The sequence below is a fragment of the Rissa tridactyla genome, chromosome 12 (genome assembly GCF_028500815.1).
Source record: "Rissa tridactyla isolate bRisTri1 chromosome 12, bRisTri1.patW.cur.20221130, whole genome shotgun sequence".
NCBI classification, from domain to species: domain Eukaryota; kingdom Metazoa; phylum Chordata; class Aves; order Charadriiformes; family Laridae; genus Rissa; species Rissa tridactyla.
Window position 1 is genome coordinate 18,768,018 of NC_071477.1, and position 19,879 is coordinate 18,787,896.

Sequence of the window (19,879 nt, forward strand, 5' to 3'; positions counted from 1 at the left end):
CATTAATCAAAGCATTTCATTAAATCTTTCCACAGGCAAGATTCAGAGTAAAACACTTAGTTCAACAGACAGAGGTTTCTGAAGTAGAAGCTACCATCTATCAGTCTCCCACCACAGAAATCACTCTTCAGTGGAAAGCAAAGCTCACACCTCTACTACTGGCAATACGGAAAGTTTTTAAAGACCTATTCAGTACCCAGGAGGGAAGAATTTTTTCTTTAACTTTCCAAGTGTTGAATTTCTATTTTTGTAATTCATTTTTTAACTTCTATATTAAGACTGTCTACAGCATAAATTTAAAGGAGGGATGGCTCCTTTAAAGCAACATGCTTGCCCTCAGATATCAGCTTTTTACAAAGAATGCAATTCTAAAATTTGGGGATTTGAAACACCTTGTTCTGAGAAACTAACTGGGGAGAAAGACCCATCCTATAATCAAACAGAAAATTATTCCCTTCAGAACACAGTTAGGTACAGACAAAAATGTCTCTTAGTGAAGCTACCTATGAAATTACTGTGATTATTATCCGCTGGGGAATAAATATATTCTGTCCACAGAATACACCCTGTTCACACGTCTGCGTACAATAAGAGACATGAATGCTCAGGATTACGAGGACATACCTCTTCCTGCAGTCATATTCTGCACTTAAAATTCATCAGGTAAGGGATGCAAAACTTGAACATGGACTTTCTTTCATGACAGACCATCTTTGCCACTACCACAGTTTTAGGAAGGACACAATGGGATAGCATCGCCACATCCTCCAAAAAACCCCAGGTGCGCTATGTCAGTGTTCGCCCGAGCGTGACAGATAGTGGCAAGTGCCTATAAGGCACCCCACGGGCTACGGGAGACAGAAAAATCTGGAGTCCTGTAGGTAAACTCCAGCCCTTTCGAGCTGCTTGGTAGCCTCATTAGGAGCCACCTGAAAAGCTGTTTCGATAGGGCCAGTTCTTTACTACTGCAGCTGCATGACAGTGCAGCAATTAACAGTATTAACAGTTCAAGACGAATTCAAGGTAACCCTACACTTTATGTGCATCTGACAAACTTCAGCTCAGTTCTCAGTGTCACCCACCTGATCCTAAAAGCTCTTTTGACCTTTCAAGTATAAGGTCAGGCAGGAAACACTCTCCGCGCAGTTGGCTGCCTCCTTTGTTTTGTGAGAACTACCCAAGCTCTGCACAGAACTTTGTGCACAAAAAGCCTGGCACCAGGAATCTTGCTACTCCCTCTACAACTTCTCTGTTTTCCTTTAAACAAGAAACAGATGAAGTACTACAACTTTCCGTATAAGCAGCACAGTACAGACATTTGGGATACAGGCTCAAAGTCCTGGCCATGGATGATCACAAAACAAGGAGACATCAGAATGGCAGGTATAATAAAATTAACTGCAGCATAATAGTAGAGAGTCTCAATTTAAACAACTCCTTTGTATACTACAGCAGTCTCATGACTTGTATATCCATAGTCCATATTTTGGCAACTGCTGCTTTAAGGCATAATGCAGAGAAAGGCAGCTCATAGAGCTCATACTGTGTAACAGAAAGTCTCAGAAATTTCACGAGGTATCAGCAGAAATCACTGAGATAGCAAGTCAGCTCACAAGACATGAAACACTATCATTGTCCTAGTCCTCAACACCACTCTATCCAGGCTTTACATTCTATGTCACCTCTGTCAGAGAACTACCTGACAAAATCCGCATACCAATCGCAGCTCCATAAGGTCACATTGCAGTTGTTACTCATGCCACAACATAACTCCATCACAAAAGCACGTGCAGAAACACTGAAGAAAGCTCTATGAAGAACTGGTTCTGATCACACAGGGTTAATGAGCCCACAAACGGTTTTACATACGCATGGATGTACAGTTTCCAAGGCCAGATCAGTAGGTTAACAACTCACAAACAGCAGAGAAAAAGCTAACAAGCTCTACAGAGACCAGAGCTGACTGTGAGGTTCACTTGGATATCTCAACACCATGCAGCTAGGGCCAGAAGTGCTGGGGGCAGCAAAGCATAAATACACCACTAGGTCTGCACACGGTCAGCTTTGGCTCAGGCGGAGCTGCACGGGGTCCCATCCAGCACCATTACTACTCTGAGGGTGCCCGAGCAGTGCAATTCGTCCTGTGGGTGGGCAGCACCCACATCAACGCAGCCTCAGACACACCTGCGCTTGCCCTATCACCCAGGGAAAGAGTTAACAGTCGCTCCCTGTTCCTACTAGTGCCCCAGGCTGCTCTTTTGGGAGCGAGCTGCAGTCCTGGCTTAAAGCAATGCCCATTCTTATTTGAATAAAGCACAATTCAGAACAGAAAACAGCTTCTGACTGACCTAGTTTGATGAAGACATGGTGAACTGAACTGAAAGTTGGATATCTTGCTTCACCCCATGTTCCTCTCTCATCATTGCGTACTCCTCACCACCTACTTTATGCCACAGCTGTCCATCAGACCCATCCATATGCCACAAATTCACTAACACAGCAAAACAGTAAGTCAGTAAAAAACTGGGCTGTTTTCTTTCAGTGACCTAAACAGGTCACCAGAGGACACGGTAGTTGTCCCATCCAGAACACAGGCAGAGAAAGATGGAAAAGTAAGCCTTTTCTCCCCGTCCGCTACTTTGACTCAGATGCCCATGGAACCACAGTCTAAAGCTTCTTCGTTGGCAAAATCAATCTAACAGGTTCCTGCCCACCCCACCCAGTCCGTGTTTTAGGGGAACCACTTTTTAAACATGGATCAGATGCCTGTTATGTTATAGAGCTAATCCCCCAAACAGCTGCAGCTGCAAGTTGATAGAAGTAATAAAACTTCTATCTATTTTTATATAAAAGCAATGATTTCTTTGGAACCACAAGCACAGACCTCAACACCACAGGTGTTCTGGTAACACTAATGGGCGCAGCGCGCACTCGGTCAGTCTCAGCAAAAGAAACTACCATGTTCCTTACGTATCAACAGTCTCCAGTTACCCCTAACATAGGCCTCCCTGGGTGTAAATTCAGAGATGGACTGGCTACAACTTGTAGTACAAAGCAAAAAGACAAATGGAGCAATGAGGACATTCTGGAGAAAATGGTGAAACTTGAAGGAAAGGCTGCCTGTGATGTATTTAAAGTGAGGGGGAGCTCTGGGAATTTTCTCTTTAAAACAGTAAGACAATATCAAGAATATAAATGAAGTCATTTTACTGAGTGCTGAGCCTGAAAATCTGTGCCAGTATATTTTTCACAGACATGTTTTGAAATTCCTTTAGATTTTAATCTAGGGCAACATTCATATATCTTTGTACAATTCACTTGTTAAGCAGAGATAGTGAAACACTAGTTAATAGCAAAGCCTCTATTTGAGAGGCAAATATGACAAACAGAAGAGAACTTCACTGAGAAAGCCTGCGCGGGCACACAGCTGGGGAGAGGCGTGTGCACAGGAAAAATGGGGTTCTGATTTTTTGATCACTAATGATGAATCCTACTGCTCAGAGAGTTCTCTCACTCCTGCCACCACTGAAACCACATCATAGTTTTGGAAAACCTTCTGAAAAACCATTGGAAAATCTTGCAGCAGCAACACCACCACGTACCAAATCAACCTCAATAAGCTCTGCACTAGACGAACACACAAAGATGTCCCTTCAGCTGATCTCTCCAGAGGCAGCAGCAGCCCCAACCTGTGCTGGTGCATTGTAAAGCCATAATAAAGCATTTAGTAGCTCGGGAATTCGGGTGACAGGCCAGATCCAGGCAATGGGTGTACCACCAGCTAAATCACACTGACAGGAAATAATTCACATAAGAGTAAAATATTATTGAAGCTTACGTAAGTCTCAAAAACACATCTTCCCCATTCACCGGCCAGATTTGATACTAATAAAAGCAGCCACAGATTTTTTAGCTAATAGCTAAAAAAAAAAAGCATACAACATGCAAAAAACATCCCAATTCAAGCCAATATTATTCCTATATACTTAAAGGAGGGACTTGTGTCTCTGTTCTAGTCATACTCTCTACCCAGTCAAAAGATGTGTCCTGGTTTAATGCTGTCATGGTCAGTAAAACATAGAAAGCCCCTATGTTCTAGCCAAACGTGCCCCAGCCATGAGGAAGAGAGACAGGTAGGACCCCATGATGTAACTGATCCTGTATCATAAAAAAGTTGTGCATCAGTGGATGGAGATGGTTCTCCTACATGCATCCCAGTTACACTGAACCATCTCACAACTGTCATGGGACAGGGTAGGACAAAGAAACCATCTGACCACAGTAAAAAGGGAAGTGATATTTGGATTCTCAGTTTATCCCAGTCCCAGTAATAAAAAACGCAGTATCCTTCAAGCCCAGGATATTCTGGGTTTTACCTACCCCATGCTTGTTCTTGTTCTCCACTGCAAAACGTTAACAATCCCAGACTCCAGAATCTGTCCTTGAACCCTTGCCACTGCAGAGTTTAAGGGAATGCTACAGGACAGTCAGCTTCTAGTTGACCACACGCTGTAGACTCTGACAAGTCTTTTTGCTGTGATATTTAATGGAATAATATATCTAATGAATTTTCATCAGAAGTTCTCCCATCAGGGCAGTAGTCCAGATACCATTCAAGTCTGTTACTTACTGTTAAAAAATTCCTCGTAGTCAGTTTTCTCCACGCAGCATGTGTACATGCGCAACGCTGCTACCTTAATTTTCTAAAGAAAAACAAAAGACAATACTTACAGTATTCATCATGAGAGACAGTAAACACTACTATTTTTGTTAAATACATACACTATCATTTTCTGAAAAGACTTCTTTCAGAATCACAACTACTTGATATTTTCAGGAGCACATTAAGCTATTATACCTCCCAGGAATGATGAAAGTGCAATCAATCACGCCATGAGGCAAAAGAAAAAAAAGATATTAATAAATGGCTTCTTGAATACCCTTCCAAATTGAGTTTAATATAATACTGTCATTACAGAAAAATAAATGAATTGGCTTTCCTTGCAGAGACTCCAAAGATCCCAATTCACAGTTCCTGGTTTCTTCCAATAACTTTAATTGATATATACTACTCAAAGTGTTTTGTATAATTTAGGTTTTAAGTATTAAAGAAGTGACATACCAGACATGTCCTAAAAATATCTTTTTTCCTACAAAAATGAAAATTGACCAACTAAGCTTCAGAAGCGAGAAAGGAATCCCAAATGGTGAATGACATGAGGTATACTCGGGTGCTTTGTCACTTCTGATTTTGTTCTTGCACCACCATTGCACCAGAAACACCTTGGGTGCTACATCTGTAACAAAGATAAATGTGCTGAAGCTTCACAGAACACAATAACTGATAGCAAAGATCTTGGAGAGAAGAGCTGTCAGCCGTTCCTGTTTACTAACGTCAAGGGGAGAAAAATAAAAAAATTTGAAAACTCCAGAGCCCGCTCCCCTACTTCAGTCAGGAAGCAGCACTGGGCTTGGGTTGGTTTTGTTTTGCCTTTTTTATTTTATTTTTTTATTTTTAGTGATGTATATATACTAGGCATCATTTCAGTGCTCATTATACAACAGAGATGAGCACTATGCCTGTCAAATGGCCCTTGAAATTATGAAAGTAATTATTTGTGTCTCCTACAACCAAGAGAAAAATAAGGAAGTTGCAACGACCTCCTGCCAAGGAAACACAGGAGCCATTATTTTTCTTATTCAATAACCTCAGCCTTCTGTCAAAAGTCAAGTATACATCTAAACTTCTTGCAGTAAAATAATGGACACTGCTCACTGGAGTTCTGAAAGTTTCCTTTTTAAAGGAAATGCTGCCTGGCCTGGGAGCAGATATCTCCCCAGTGAAAGTCTCTGCCCCAGACCAGGCATTTCTAGACACTAAAAACATATTGTAAAGAACAGTCCCTGCAACCCAGCGCTTAAATACTGCAGGTAACACAGGAGAAACTGATGAAATTTAATCATGGAAGTTTTAGGGTATAGAAGAGGCATGGGGGAAGGGAGAAGAAAATGAAAAACCACAGAGAAATATTAAGAAACTTCCCTAAGATCTCACAGAGATCTGGCAAGGCCAAAAATTAACTCAGGTCTCCTGGGCCCTAACCACAAAAGAACTCTCTCCAAACCCAAGTTCCCTAGCCAACAGCAGGCAGTAAAGAGCAGTAATTAAGGAGAACTCTGAAGCAACACTTAGAGCTAACAAGAAGCTTTATTACAACAATATGTATACAAGCACAGGGGAGAGAAACTACTCTCTCATGAGGTTTAGCATCACCTGATGAAAAGCAACTGATTTTAACCAAAATACCTAACCTCCTTAAGTATCAGTTATCTTTTCTTCATATTTTCTCTCTGAGGATCGAGATGCAATCAGCAAGTTTCATATCGGTCTCGGAAGAGGTCCACTCTGCCTTGCAGATATTCGAAACACCTTATAGGTTTTAATTCCTGCAGAGTTGAGCTCAGCCTGCCCTTCAAGCTGCCTTTTCCTCATTCCTTTATACCATGTCCTAGTTCAGAGCAAAGAAATTATGAATTTCTTCTTTTGTCTGTTTCCTTCTGCTTAAGGAACCGAAGGTGTCTTTTACAGAACTACTCTCATTTAGTCAATGTTAACAACTGCTTTATGAAAGGACTGTTTAAAAATTACGAAAAAGGAGGACCTATTTGTGACTCTGCCCTAGTCAGCTACTACTGAACAGTGACTCAAACAGCAATCACAGCGTGTCTCACTACTGCCTGTTTGGGAGCCCTCCTGTCAAAGAAACGGAGAACACCGAAAGAGGTCCAGGAAAAGGCAACAAAAATCAAAACATGAAAGGGCTTCAGTAACAGAAACAAGTTAGACCAAGTCTCCTCAGTCCAGAGAAAGCCTAAGATATTATGGAATATACGAGTCTATAAAATCATCAGTGGAAGGGAGAATGTGAACATACACTCCAAACAAAGAATAATTGCCTTTTTTTTTTAAAAAGTACAAAATTAAAAGACATCAACTGAAAACAACTGTTCTTCTTCCCCCACTGGCTACTTAAGCCATGGAACTCTCTGATACTGAATGCTGCGGATGCGATAAACTTACAAGAGTTCAAAGTGCAACCGGACAAATTTACAGAAGAAAACCCTAGCAACAGACATCACAGAAAAAAGTGTAGTTTCATGCAGGAAGCCCTGAAACAGACAACTGTTGTAGGCTGGAGGAGCACATGAGACATCTATTGTAACACACTTTTCCTGTAATTAAATTCTTTCTAGATAACTGCAATCAGTTATTAGAGACAAGATGATGGTCTACGTGGGAATTTGACTAAGGTGTGATGGTCTGCGTGCGTGTTCGATTAAGGCTGCTATTGCGTTCTTTGGTGCATAAATGAAGTGAAAAATAAGATATCTGAAGAAATTCAAGGCTTAAGACTCTACAAACCAAATACGACATTCCTACTTATGTCAATGACAGCAATGCATAGATCAAGGGAGGTTCAAGCTATAGATTATTCTTCTTCACACCAAAACAGGAATTTACATGGGTAATAATTAGAACTTTTCCACCAAGTACTGCTCCTATCATAAGAAATAAGTGTGGTTTTTTTTTTGCTTGCTTTTTAGAACTCTGAAGGTATCAAATAACCAAAAGAATTATTAAATGAACACTTTACCCATCTGCTATATTTCAGTGGTCCTGTGAAACCCATTGCTTCTATTATCCTCGTGAAAGTACCCACTTTCTCTTCAGACGGCTGCAAGGAATCTTTTGCAGAAAGATGCTGTAAAATTGAAATATCGCATATTTCAGCCATAGCAACTAAATACGACAAATCATTTCAGTTAGAAAAGCTACAACTTTAATTGGGAATTCTAGGGGGTTTGTTTACTCTTTGTTCAAAAAACCAAATACATATTTATATTTTCTCTGCAAAATATTACATTATTTTTGCTATGTGACATTCTTCTGCATAGCTGTTTTGATAAAAGCATCCCATTGGAAGCTCAGACTCAAATAGTTTGGACAGAAACCTGCTTTCCAAAATATGGTTCCCATTCTGGATTCCCATATTCTTTCTGGATGCGTGCCTTTACTTGGGCTTAAATCTTTTGCAGATAAAACAAGCAAACAAATCACAGAAACAGAGTAAATAAAGCTGACCTTCCACATTCCCTCTCTTCCTCTCACAGGCATATCATATTCTAGGGTAGTTATATATAATATTAGACAATCAGCTCCATCCTAAAACTAATGAAGCTACATGAACACACTGTTCTCGCTGAAAAGCTCCCCCAGACTGTTATTCCCCATCCAGTTAATCTAAATGGCACTTGCAGAAAATCTATATCAGGAAAGTATTTAGTCCTCAATGATTTGCAGTGTCTGCAAACATGGAGATAAATGTTCTCTTCCAGATTAACTACACACTTTTAACACCACCGGACTGATAAAACGTCTTCGTGGCATTCTGCCTGTAAGCACCCTGGCAGTAGCAATCAGCCACCAGTAATTACCATTTGTACTCCGGCAAATACTTTCTAATGAATTAAGTATGCAGTTATAACATTTTGTTATAAATATATTAACTTTTAACCCATCTAACCAAACTCTAATGCATGTGAGTCTCCCTGAGGAATACAGCTGAGAGCCATTATAACCTGAGAAAGTTCCCTGACCAAAGAAATGTTAAATTGCTTTAAGTTGCTGGAATTTTACCCTAAACACATCCTTCTAAGACACGAACATACTAAGAAAAGAATTTTCTTAGTGAAGCAAGTTAGCAACATAAGGACTGCCGTACATGGCCAGAACATAGACCAGGACACCATCTCCAACAAGGACCAGCAGCAGATACTTGGGACAAGACACAGAAGTGGAGAAATATGGTACACACAGAGCGCAGCTTCCTGGGATGGATCTGCTCAGCTTTTGACAGGCAGTCCTGCGCCAGAAAACGTATCCACCCATTCAGTTTTGGCAGCTACAACTGGATGCACCTTCAGCACCCCCGTGTTCGAAACTATTTCACACCCATAACACAGAGCTGTGGCACATGAGTTTCACAGTTTAGGTATGTCAAAAAAATTCCCTTGTGCCTGTTTTAAATCCAACCTCGCCGTTTCATTGGATGCTCCCAATTTTGGCATAAGAAGCCACAACCAATCATTTCCTATTTCCTTTTTCTGCCTATTTTAAGACTTTTATAGGCCAGTATCATACATACCCCCATCAGTTCTCTCTCCTTAGTTTAGAAGGGTCCTAAAATAGCCTCTTGATCATTCTGGCTGAATTCTCTATTGCTTTCCTAGCACTAGTATAGTAATTTTTGAAATGGCACAAATGATAAATAAATACATATTAAAATACAGACACATATCTTGCACAGGTTGCTATATTTAATTAAAAACTAACTGTAAAGGTCACAAAAATTGTATCAATCCCTACATACATCCACACACAATCTTTAGTAATTGAGATAAAACGCTTTGCACTTGTGTACTATCCATAGATGGCTATTAATGTCTTGAACCCCATCATGCCTAGTATTCAGGTAAATAGGAAGAAATAGGCTCAGTGCCATTTTAGTATCTACCAGTCATCTAGTAAGACAGCGTTAACACTGCCCAGGACCTCCTTTAACACTCAGATCCTTGCTTTGAATGTTGGCCATTAAATCTGTTCACAAAGTCCCCTATCATCACCCAGAACAAAAGCGGCTCTCCCGCCCTCTGCCACGCGTGATGGACCCAGTGAATCTACCGACATGTCCATAAACATTTAAAGCAAATTTTAGTTCTTTCTCTTTAAGATTATCCTATGTAATACTCATTTCTCATGCACACATTCCATTTTGTCATTTTCTTCACACCATTCACAAAAGCAGGATCAGGATGATTATTAGTTAAGAGACACTGACTCCCTTGGATTAAGTGTTCAACTAATCTTATGGAGATGGTTCACACTCCAGAAAATTTCTATTCCAAGACAATAAATGTAAGAGATGTAGAGATCACAAATTAACAAAATAGCATGGACAAACAGAAAAGAAATTATCACCCGTTTAGTTAGTCATTATTAGTAGACTGCATGACAGTTTTCAGTGTTTAGCAGATAGCAAAACTGTTGTTACACATTATTCCCAAAGAATCAGGACCATCTTTTCAGTTCTAATACATATGGGCAACTTCTATGTTTCCCTTTTTAAAGGTAAGAAAGGAACACCTGCTCCCGACCCCAGTAACTGCTCTCCTTAACTTAGCTTCTTTCCTCGTTGCAAGAAGCCCTCGGGCTTTATCATTGGAACTTCCACCCCAGATAAACCAACTGTAACTGCACCCTCCTACGCCAGCACTCTGTTTCCTGAAAAGAAACAGAGAGCACTCCTCAAATTATTGCACACATTGTTCACACTATACTAAAACATATGAAGAGCTGAATCATCTCCTACATGTTTTGGTGAGTTTGTTACCTGTATCTCTAAAATCCCTAGCACAACGTGCCCTTCGACAATAAAGACATCAAACTCTTCTAACCTTATTTGTGTTGTAAAACGATCTGTTTTGCTGTGTAATGGCTCCATTGGCTTTAATCAATCCACCACAGGATTTAGACAGTCGGAACTGGCCAGCCTTGTGTCTCTAGTAAAAATGATGAAAAGAAAAGAGAAGAGAGAGGGGAGAGGGAGGGAGGGGAGGTAAGAAAAGAGAAAAAAAATGAGGAGACCATTGACCAGTAAACACTTAACTTTACACTAATTACTCTTAGTTTGCTTCCAAGTCAATTACAGTTCAGTAAAATCCTGACAAATTTATATCACAAAAAGCACATATTTATTATCTTAACTGTTACAAACAAGATGGTTGTCCATGCTTAATGCTCCACACCACTTATTTTCTAGTGTTCCGTAAATGTCCTGAGGGAATGGACTGGCAGAACACTCCACACTCAAACGCCACAGACTATCTGCTTCGATTTTCTCACACACTACTTCTAATTACGGGGTTTGTCTCTTAATAGAGAGTATTTTTATCTACAACTATTTTTATCTACTACTTTGTATTCCATTTGACTGTCTTTGTGGTCAGGACTTGAACAAAACGAATTACAGGGCAAAAGCTATCACTACAACCACTGTAACTTTGCAGCATGTGATCTGTATTACAGAGCTACTGCACCGAGAAAAGAAAACTATCAAGTATGAGTGAATGGGATCTCCAGGTAAGAAGCTGCACACTGAACAGAACACCGATCATAGCCTCTCAGCACACACAGACAGCAGCAACTTGTTTATGAATAAATTCAAAGTAAAGATGCTGGTTTGTTCAGAGCAGTCATCCCCACAAGTCTACCGAATTTACTGGTGGCTCAGAGTAAGCCCAACTTTATCAATCAACTTCACAACTGCTCATTTCCCTCTCTACTCCCAACATTGTATGCTACTTGATATGGATGGGCGCTTTAACAGTACGGTTGTGTCACAGAAGCACAGGCAATTTTCCAAGGACTGTAAGGTCTTATCTGAGAAAAAACATCCAAGCCAAAGGGCTTACAGGTAAGTTTCTAATTCTGTAAGTCATGCCTCTACATTTTAAACTGTAATCTACATCAGGACAAAGAAGATGCTTAATCTCCTCTCGTTTCATTGTATACGAGAAGGAAACGCCAACAGACATACTCTAATTCTGTTCAGATAGCCTGCATCTATTCTCATTTTCTACACATTTTTCATCTTTTTATTAACTATTACATGATATTCTAGTTAATTTACTACGGATAGATGCAATCTGACACTACGCATGCTATTACAGAGCTGGAAGCAAAGCTGCAAAGCAGTGCTTTCCACTGAAACAACACTACTTAAAGTCGTGCTGCGCTAGGTGAACGTACCAGCAGTACCAGAAAGTCCAAGGCTACCCTACAGTGGAGTCATTCTAGAAAATAAAGTGCTGGAAATCACATGTAATTGTGACTATCTTGTAATAGCTGCTTTAGAAAAATGACACCTACATTTGGACTTCTGCATTTAATCTACTCACGACAGATCATGTGGACCCACTAAAAGACTACACAGCTGGAATGAAGACAACTGTGTAATAAAGAGTGGGAGCTCACCCTTTCAGCAGCAGAAAGCTTTTAAGTTGCCATGATATTTCAGCAAATCACAGACAGTGAAGACATTACTTTTGGAACCCTCTTTATTTAAAAACCATGACTTTTTCTTACTAATTTAAACTTATCCCATTTTTATACACCCTTTAGCATAGTCTGATATCCTACCTGGAAAACACCACAGAGCATCCGTCTACACTGGCCCTGGGCTCCAGTTGTCTGTAATAATCCACTGCATGCTGCTATCCATTGAGTCACTCCAGTCTGGCAGCCCTGGAACAGAGAGACTAGCAATGAAGAAAAGGACACGAATATTCGGCAGTTTAACTGTCCTCCTGCTTCCACAAGCTTTATTCAATTATACAACAATCCTCAGACTAAACTCCCAATTTGTCTTTGACAGAAGTATAAACTTTGATTTTAAAAAAAATATCATGCCTTCCAATACAAGCATGCAACCCAAGTTTGACAGCAGAAACAGATCAGCCAAAGGAAATAGTGGGCTGTCTACATCACAACATTATACTACAGTTTTTATACCTATACAATAAATTCAAATACTTAAGAAGCGTTCTTCAATTAAATGAGCAATCTCTAAAAAGCCCTCATCCAACTCTCAGCTTTTATGCATCTTTGTTTTAGTTTACTCGGGCACAGCTAAAAATGTTAGTATTTCAAAAGCACATATTGTCCCAATAAATTTCAGTGAAGATAATTATTGTCTGTAATGAACATGTCAGGTAATATAGAAAAGAGGAAGGGTTTTCTCTGCTTGCACTTTCTTTGCACTTTTTATCTTCTGCAATATTCAAATTAGTACTTCTTCATACATGTTCTACATTAATACTGGAAATAATGTATATACTATCAGAATGGGTACTTTTTTTTCTAATAAAAATAGCTTCATTTTCAATTGGCAATAAAGATGATTAAGAGATTGAAGCATCCAACATATGAGGAGAGGTCTAACTTTGGGAAAAGAAGACTCCAGGGAAATTTTATCAATTTGTATTAATACCTGACGGGGCGGGCAGTCCAACTCTTCTTAGGGGTGCCCAGTGAAAGGACGACTATGAGAGTAGCAGATCTGCCCAAAGGTTAGTAGGAACAGACACAAAACCAACTTGAATTCCTGTTCCCCATTCCCTGTACCCACAGTCACTGCGGTCCCTCAGGCGCAGTGTATTGCCTCCTCACGCTGTCCCTTGTCAGCTCCTCACAGAGCTGCACTTCTACTCCATTAAGAGGATTTATTTGGGTTTTTAAAAACTGTGAGCGGGGAGATGCACTGCCATAACAAATGGGTTCACTACTACTACACCTTCCCACTTCTACTGTAGCAAGACTACTTAGTTTCTGCTCTTCCTTTGTAACGTCACTACCCAGCAAGCAAAATTATGAAAATGATACATTTCTATCCAAAAAGACATTTCAGCTGCATACCACAAAGCTCTGACATAAACAGTTTAACAAACACTTAAGTGAGAAAGAAAATTCACCATTTTTTATAAATAATTACTACGAGATTTCAAGGCAGAATAAGAAGGAAAGGTAATAAGAAGGAAAGCATGCCTAAGTTGCGGTATGTCTTACAGCTTGAATATACTGGGCTTTACAGCTGTTGAAAAGCACTACTGCAACAAAAATGGGCAAGAGACATACGAAAACATGAAATAAACACTTAAATGGTGAGATGTGATAAGCAACTGAGTAATAAGGAAAAGACAACAGCAGAAAGCGGCAGAGCAACAGAAAGGGAACATGATGAGCTAAGGAATCTTCCCTAAGCCAGCGTCACTGTTTGCAGAACACAACCTTCCTTTCAAGTGCTACTGCACTTCTCCATTTGGCTGAAAGAAAACATACCAAGCATAAACTGGACAGGATTACTCAGGAATAGTCTGTAGACAGCGCGAGCACCTTCTGCAGCTAGCTGCCTTGTCAAGATATAGGTGAAAGAATATCACTACGGTCTTCTAAATCCTTCAAGCAACCATCAGGAAACCCTTAGGTACCAGACAAACTATTCATCAATATCTTTTCGTAGGTAAAGAACAGCTTTCTCATAATGGCAGTATTAACTAGCAGAGCTGAAATGTTTGGACAGTAATCAAGACTGCATCACACGCTGCGAGAAGACAGAAGGAAAAAAAAAATAATTTCCTTTCTTATTTCCAGTACAAAGAAGAGACACAGAAAGTTTGAAGACTTATTTTCATACGATTAGGCAACTATTAAATTCTAATGCAAAAGCAGATGCTGGGAAACGCCAAGGATCAGCAAAGCTTGAGCTGAAGCATGTTGCTGCTGTCACAAGTCCCCTGCCTCACAACCGTGACTTACTAAAGCTCAGACGCTTCTTTGATTACAAAGTAAAGCACTTCAGACCACAAAAAGGGCAAACAATGACATCTCCTCCCCCCCAAAGAGAGTTTCCTGGCCAGGCTGAAAAGCTGAATCAGCTTCCTTTGCCAGTAAGCAAAGGGAGAAGCTGCTGGGAGAGGAGGAGTTGCCCAGGCAAGCCTAGGAGACAAGTCCTTCACCTTCTGCAAGGCAAACCCCACCCTGGGGTACAGCTCCGCAAAGAGCTGAACCCATCTGGTGACTCACTGTTTCTCTACCACTCTCCCTGCTCCCCTCCTGCCTCGCTTCACCCTCCCTTTTCGCTAATGATTGCCTTTTTAACACATTCAAACTGCAGAAAACTATTTTTTGTTGCCATGGTTCCACTGCTCCAGCATTTGGAGCACAGGGGCCAAGAAAAATGCTGGAGGAGGCAACTGTAGGCAACAGCGCAAAGACATGAGCAAGGATAAAGAGCAGGAATGGGAGGAAGAAGCAGGAACTCCAGCTCATGGCATTTCTGTTGCTCTCAGGCAGGTTTGCTCTCACTGCTTTCACCTTGAGAGGTGAAAGGACAGGGCTCACCATGCTTGTAAAAACCACACCCTGAGACAGCAGTTCCAAGAACGCAGTGGATTAATTTCGTAAGTGGGTATTGCCCTCTCACTAAAGGCCTTTCATCTTCCTGACGAATCCACCTCCACCTCGCAGCGCTGGCCATCCCTGTATTTGTGCTGCGACGGAACATCATACCCAGGCACAAAGTTCCCTTTTCTACACTATGTGCTAAAAACTGGGACTCTGTTGCAAAGACTTTAAAGGCTAACAGAAAAAAAAAAAGAAGTACACAAATGCACAAGAAAGAGGGAGTTACGTGATCAGTAACGCACTCTCACTCATTCATAGGAACCCAATCTCTTCCACTTAACGCAGAAATTAGAATCTTTGAATTATCCTTGCCATCAAACACCTCTAAAGTGAGGTAGGAATCTCCAAGAACGGCAACCCCTCACGCCGCAGGGCACACACACTGTGCCCAAAGCCGCGGTTTGTGACCCCGCCGCGGTTCTCGTACGCCGCCGAAGAGCCGCCTCCTCAGGCGCGGCGGCCGGGGGGAGGCCAGGCCACGGGAACTGGCGGGAGGGTGCGGGGCAGCCCAGCCACCGCAAGGGCGGCGCCGGGACAGCCTCGCGGGACCGCGCCCGGCCGCACACACGCCGCTCGTGTTCCCGGGACAGAGAAGGCGGCCCCAGCCGCCGCCGCCACTCACCGCGGCTCGCACAAGCGCCGCCATGGGTCCTCGGCGCCGCTTCCGGCGAGGCGGCCCGCCCGGGCTCGCCCCTTCCGCCCCGCCGGCTGCGCATGCGCGGGGCTGAGGGAACGAGGGGGCCGCGCCGACCTCCCCGCTTGCTGGGCCGGGCCGGGCCGGGGGGCGGAGGGGTCCTGCCGCCCCGGGAGAAGCGGTGTCGCGAGGCGTAGGAAGGAGCAGAGGCTCTCGGGCCTGCGTTGGGGCTCGGTTCGGAAGGGGGGAAGGCGGCAAGCCCGTGTCTGCCCGTCCGTCGTTGTCGGGCCTCTCCAGTGGAAGGCCCGGCCCATGGGGGTGGCCATGCTTTCAGTATGCTGCTTGGCAGCAGAGAGCGCAGCGTGAAGGCAGCGACAGTTTCCTCTGGCTGAGGTTGATCTGACTGCCTCAAGCAGGAGACGACATCTTTGTGAGGTGCAAACACAGGGACTTGGTGGTGGCAGTGCGAGAAGAACATGGCAGGGCCCCTCATGCCAGTGTCCCCGCATGCCAGTGTCCCCGCAGGGCCTGGAGCCAGCACCTTGCTGCCAGGAGTGATCCCACCTGTCCCTGATGCATATTCCCTGCTCATTGCTTCTGCTGGCACCAGCTTTCATGAGGCCGCAGAGTGAACCTGAGCAGCAGCCCGAAGGGTTGAAATGAACTGGCTTGTTTTGCCAGGTTAGTCTTAATCTGTATCCCATCCACATCACCTCGCAAATGTTAGTCCTGGTACACGGGAGGCTGGTGCAGATGTGAGCAAGAGCAGCTGGGGAAGAGAGCGAGGCTGGGCTTCTCAGCAGCAGGGCTGGCTTAAAGGGCTTGGGGAACTATAATATTCTACTCCTCTCTTTCCCAGCGTATTTACTGGGATGTCAGCTTCTCAAGAGGGCAGTAGCAGCTGCTTTAATGGCCATGAAACTCCACAGTAGTCCTTAGAAATCTTTCATATGTTCTTAAATGTCAGGCCTCAGGGGGCCAATGGAATCACTTGCTTGGACTTCCTTTCCTCAGGCATCCCAGCTCCCTGTGCCTGCAGTGGGTCTTTTCCAAGATGTTCTGACTCACCACAACTATCTGCTGAAATAGGTTTAAGTGTATCTGACAACGTGTTTAGCGAACAAGTTGTTCTGATGCGGGGCTGGATGTTGAACAATGAAGGGAACTATAGCTCTGTCAGGGATATGCTACGTTTCATTTCGTGCCTGTGGCTAATTCTAGGGAGGAAGGTTAAAGCTAGTCTGCTTCATTCTGTTTGCTTAGCTGGCCTCTGTGTATTAGACTCAAAGCAATATTAAATACCACTCGTAACAGCAATTTTTTGTGAGAAGGCGATGGAGGAGAATGATTACACTTTTCTGAAGCCTCCTCTTTGCCATTGTTGAGTTAGAGTCATGAAAAGGGATGAAGCTCAATAACCCGTACAGTGTATAGTCATACAGAGAAAAGCCTTCTGTCAGTAGCAGAGTCTCACAGCGGTGCGCAGTGGTCTCTCCACCATAGCGGACACTTTCTAACTCGGAGCTATGTGTCTGATAAATATGCTGAGTGTGCCAGCCCCTGACACTCACCTGTGTTAGTCTTACCTAATGATGCACAGGAGGATTTTGACACATTTCAGTTGGAGAAAATTACCATCTTACCTAAGATGCCTTTGCCTATCACTGTTACGTTGTTCTCCGTGTAGCACTAAACCCTTTTCACGTCAGTCTAGCCAAACACAGCTACCTCATGTGCACAGAACAGCACAACAGACTGCCTCCAAAGGGGACATGGAGACAGAAGAGTTGGAGATGGGTCTGCATTTCAATTTCAACTCTAAGGGGACTTCCTCAGTCAGAGCACTGGCAATTTACTCCCCTTTACGTACACAGTCCTTGCTGTCCTCAGGTTCCTACCATTCAGCTCTGCTCAGTGGGCAGCTCCGTGACTGCGTGAGTCTTACCTCAGTCATAACGAGTCGTCCGTGAGGAACTGCTCCTAGGAGAGCATTTTAACCAGCAAGAAGTAGTCCCAGAGGTAGGGTAGCAAAGTTCCTGTCTAACTGCTGCTGTTCTTTCATCCGAGGCCATTGACAATGGCAGAGAAACTTGCTTTCATGAATGTGCTAAAACATGCGGGGGAACATTAGCAATGGCCTTAGGTGTGTTGGCAACTGACTGAACAGGAAAGAGAATCAGAAAGGATATCATGATGTTTAATTTATATAATGAATTATTAAATAAGTTTCACATTATTTAGTATAGTAATTAATTTATTAATAAGATTATCTTTAATGAGCCTCCTGCTTTGGCCTAAATCCTGTCTTCTCTCTTCCTTGCAGGCCTGGCAACTGGCTTCTGGTTTGCCATTCCAAGAGGCTGGAGGGAGCAGCTGTTAGAGAGAGGAGATAAGGGGCCACAAATCATGGGCGGAGAGAAAGTAGTCTAGAGGAGTTTAAGTGAAGGAGGAATGGGAAACAAAGAGGGACAGAGAAACTTCCTTCCCTGAATGTGCTAAAACACGCTGGAGAACAGCAGTGGTGGGGCTGGATGTATGTGTGCCTGGAGAATGAGAGAGGATCCTGATCGGGCACCAGTGTGTGGAGACAGCAATGAGCACAGACTCAGAGTTTGGGGGAGGGCAGGGGCATAGAAGGGAGGGAGTGAGGAACTGCAGAATCCTCCAAATAGGTGAGGTTTGCCATTAAGTGTGACCTAGAAGGGACATGGGACTGCTCTGTGCTCAAGGCAGAGAAACAGGGTGCAGAAAGTGAGCCAAAGCCGGGTGGAGAGGTGACTCTCTACGATCTACCCACAAAGTCCTCTTTTTAGGACAGGCATGGTGGAGGAAAGGCCTAATGACAGCAGGAATGGTTGCTTCTGGTGATGGGGCCAAGCAGTGCGATCTGTACAGACGGTGCAGTGATGATCAACGCGTGTCAGGATGGTGGCAGAGGCCTCCCTTTGCTCCTGCATGTCTGATTAGATGGGACTGGTGGGTGAAGTGAGGAGGCAGTTTGATGATACAACTAAGCAGACAAAATTGCTAATTGCTGAGAGGAGCAGTCCTGCCTCCTGGCTGCGGTAGCACAAGCATTCAGGTTTAACTTTGGCTCTGCAGAGCGTAAGGTTTTCTAGAGCACACTAGGTCTATGTTAGGGGTGTTGTGGTGGCTGTCAAGGCTTCACTTTGACAAGAAAACTGCTGTGCAGAACAGGAAGGGGGATATAATTGTAGCCTATTAATTAAAGCCTCAGTCCAGCAAGCACCCGAACGCAAAGGGAGAGTGTGAAGCTTATCCAGACTTGAAAAAATTCATGGAGGAAAATTCCATGTCCACCTGTTATCCACAGATGTGAAGACAGGATAAGGGTCCAAATCCTCTCATTACCAAGAATGGAGACAACAAGGGACAGTGACTTTTTTAGCCCAAAAGCAGGAGGGAGCTGGCAGTGAAGGGCTGGAGTTAAAAACGCACAAGCGTTTCTTCAGTGTTAAAAGACTACACCAAAATCGAGTGGATTGACAAAACTAAGCCCTTCAAAACAACTGCCAGATCCAAGTTGTGCCTAACATTTTTTTAAACAATTTTGATTTGGTGTAGCATGTGTAAGCCAGTTTATGAATTTTTATCTTATTCTTAATGCTGTTTTGATCCTGTCTCAGGTGGCCTTCTACTGACTTAGCTGTTTTTCAGGACCACAGCCCTATTGAATTGCAGGCACTCTATTTGCAGAGCACGTAAGGAAAGAAGAGTTGCAATGGAAGAGTTGAGTATTATCAACTGGGAGACTGGGACACCTGGTAATGACATATTTATCAGAGCAGACACTGACTTTCTGATTCAGTGAACTGCTAATTGGTGATATGAAGTGCCACAGGAAAGACTGGAAGAGGGGCAGAGGCCTCTCCAGCGTAATTGCGATGACCACCCTCAGTGTTAAAAATTCTGATTAAAATCCCTTGGTGTAAAAAGTTCAGATTAAAGTCCCTTAATCTTAATTGGGGCAAAACTTGAAGATTGACAGCATTGCACAGAAGTACCCCAGCCTAGGTCACCAGCTGTTCTCCATGGGGAGAGCGGGACAAAGGCTTTGTATTTTGCCCAATTCCGTGCTGGTCACAGAATGCCACCTTGTCAAAACTGTGTATTTATCTACCCTCAAAACTTCAGTTTTGACA

At 42.9% G+C, this 19,879-nt stretch overlaps 1 protein-coding gene across 2 annotated transcripts in view; it reads right to left on the reverse strand.

Annotated features, from left to right (window-relative positions):
• LOC128916566 (ubiquinol-cytochrome-c reductase complex assembly factor 1) overlaps positions 1 to 15,768 on the reverse strand; it is a 48,301-nt gene extending 32,533 nt beyond the window's left edge. Inside the window, exons 1-5 of one of the 2 annotated variants that reach the window (XM_054218459.1) lie at positions 15,705 to 15,768; positions 12,260 to 12,364; positions 10,516 to 10,620; positions 7,656 to 7,763; positions 4,631 to 4,703 (exon numbers count right to left, since the gene is read on the reverse strand). In XM_054218459.1, coding sequence (XP_054074434.1) covers positions 4,631 to 4,703; positions 7,656 to 7,763; positions 10,516 to 10,620; positions 12,260 to 12,364; positions 15,705 to 15,728 — 415 coding nt within the window. In that variant the 5' untranslated portion in view covers positions 15,729 to 15,768. The remainder of the gene's footprint in view (positions 1 to 4,630; positions 4,704 to 7,655; positions 7,764 to 10,515; positions 10,621 to 12,259; positions 12,365 to 15,704) is intronic. The other variant, XM_054218460.1, reaches the window with a different exon arrangement.
• Positions 15,769 to 19,879: the final 4,111 nt, after the last annotated feature.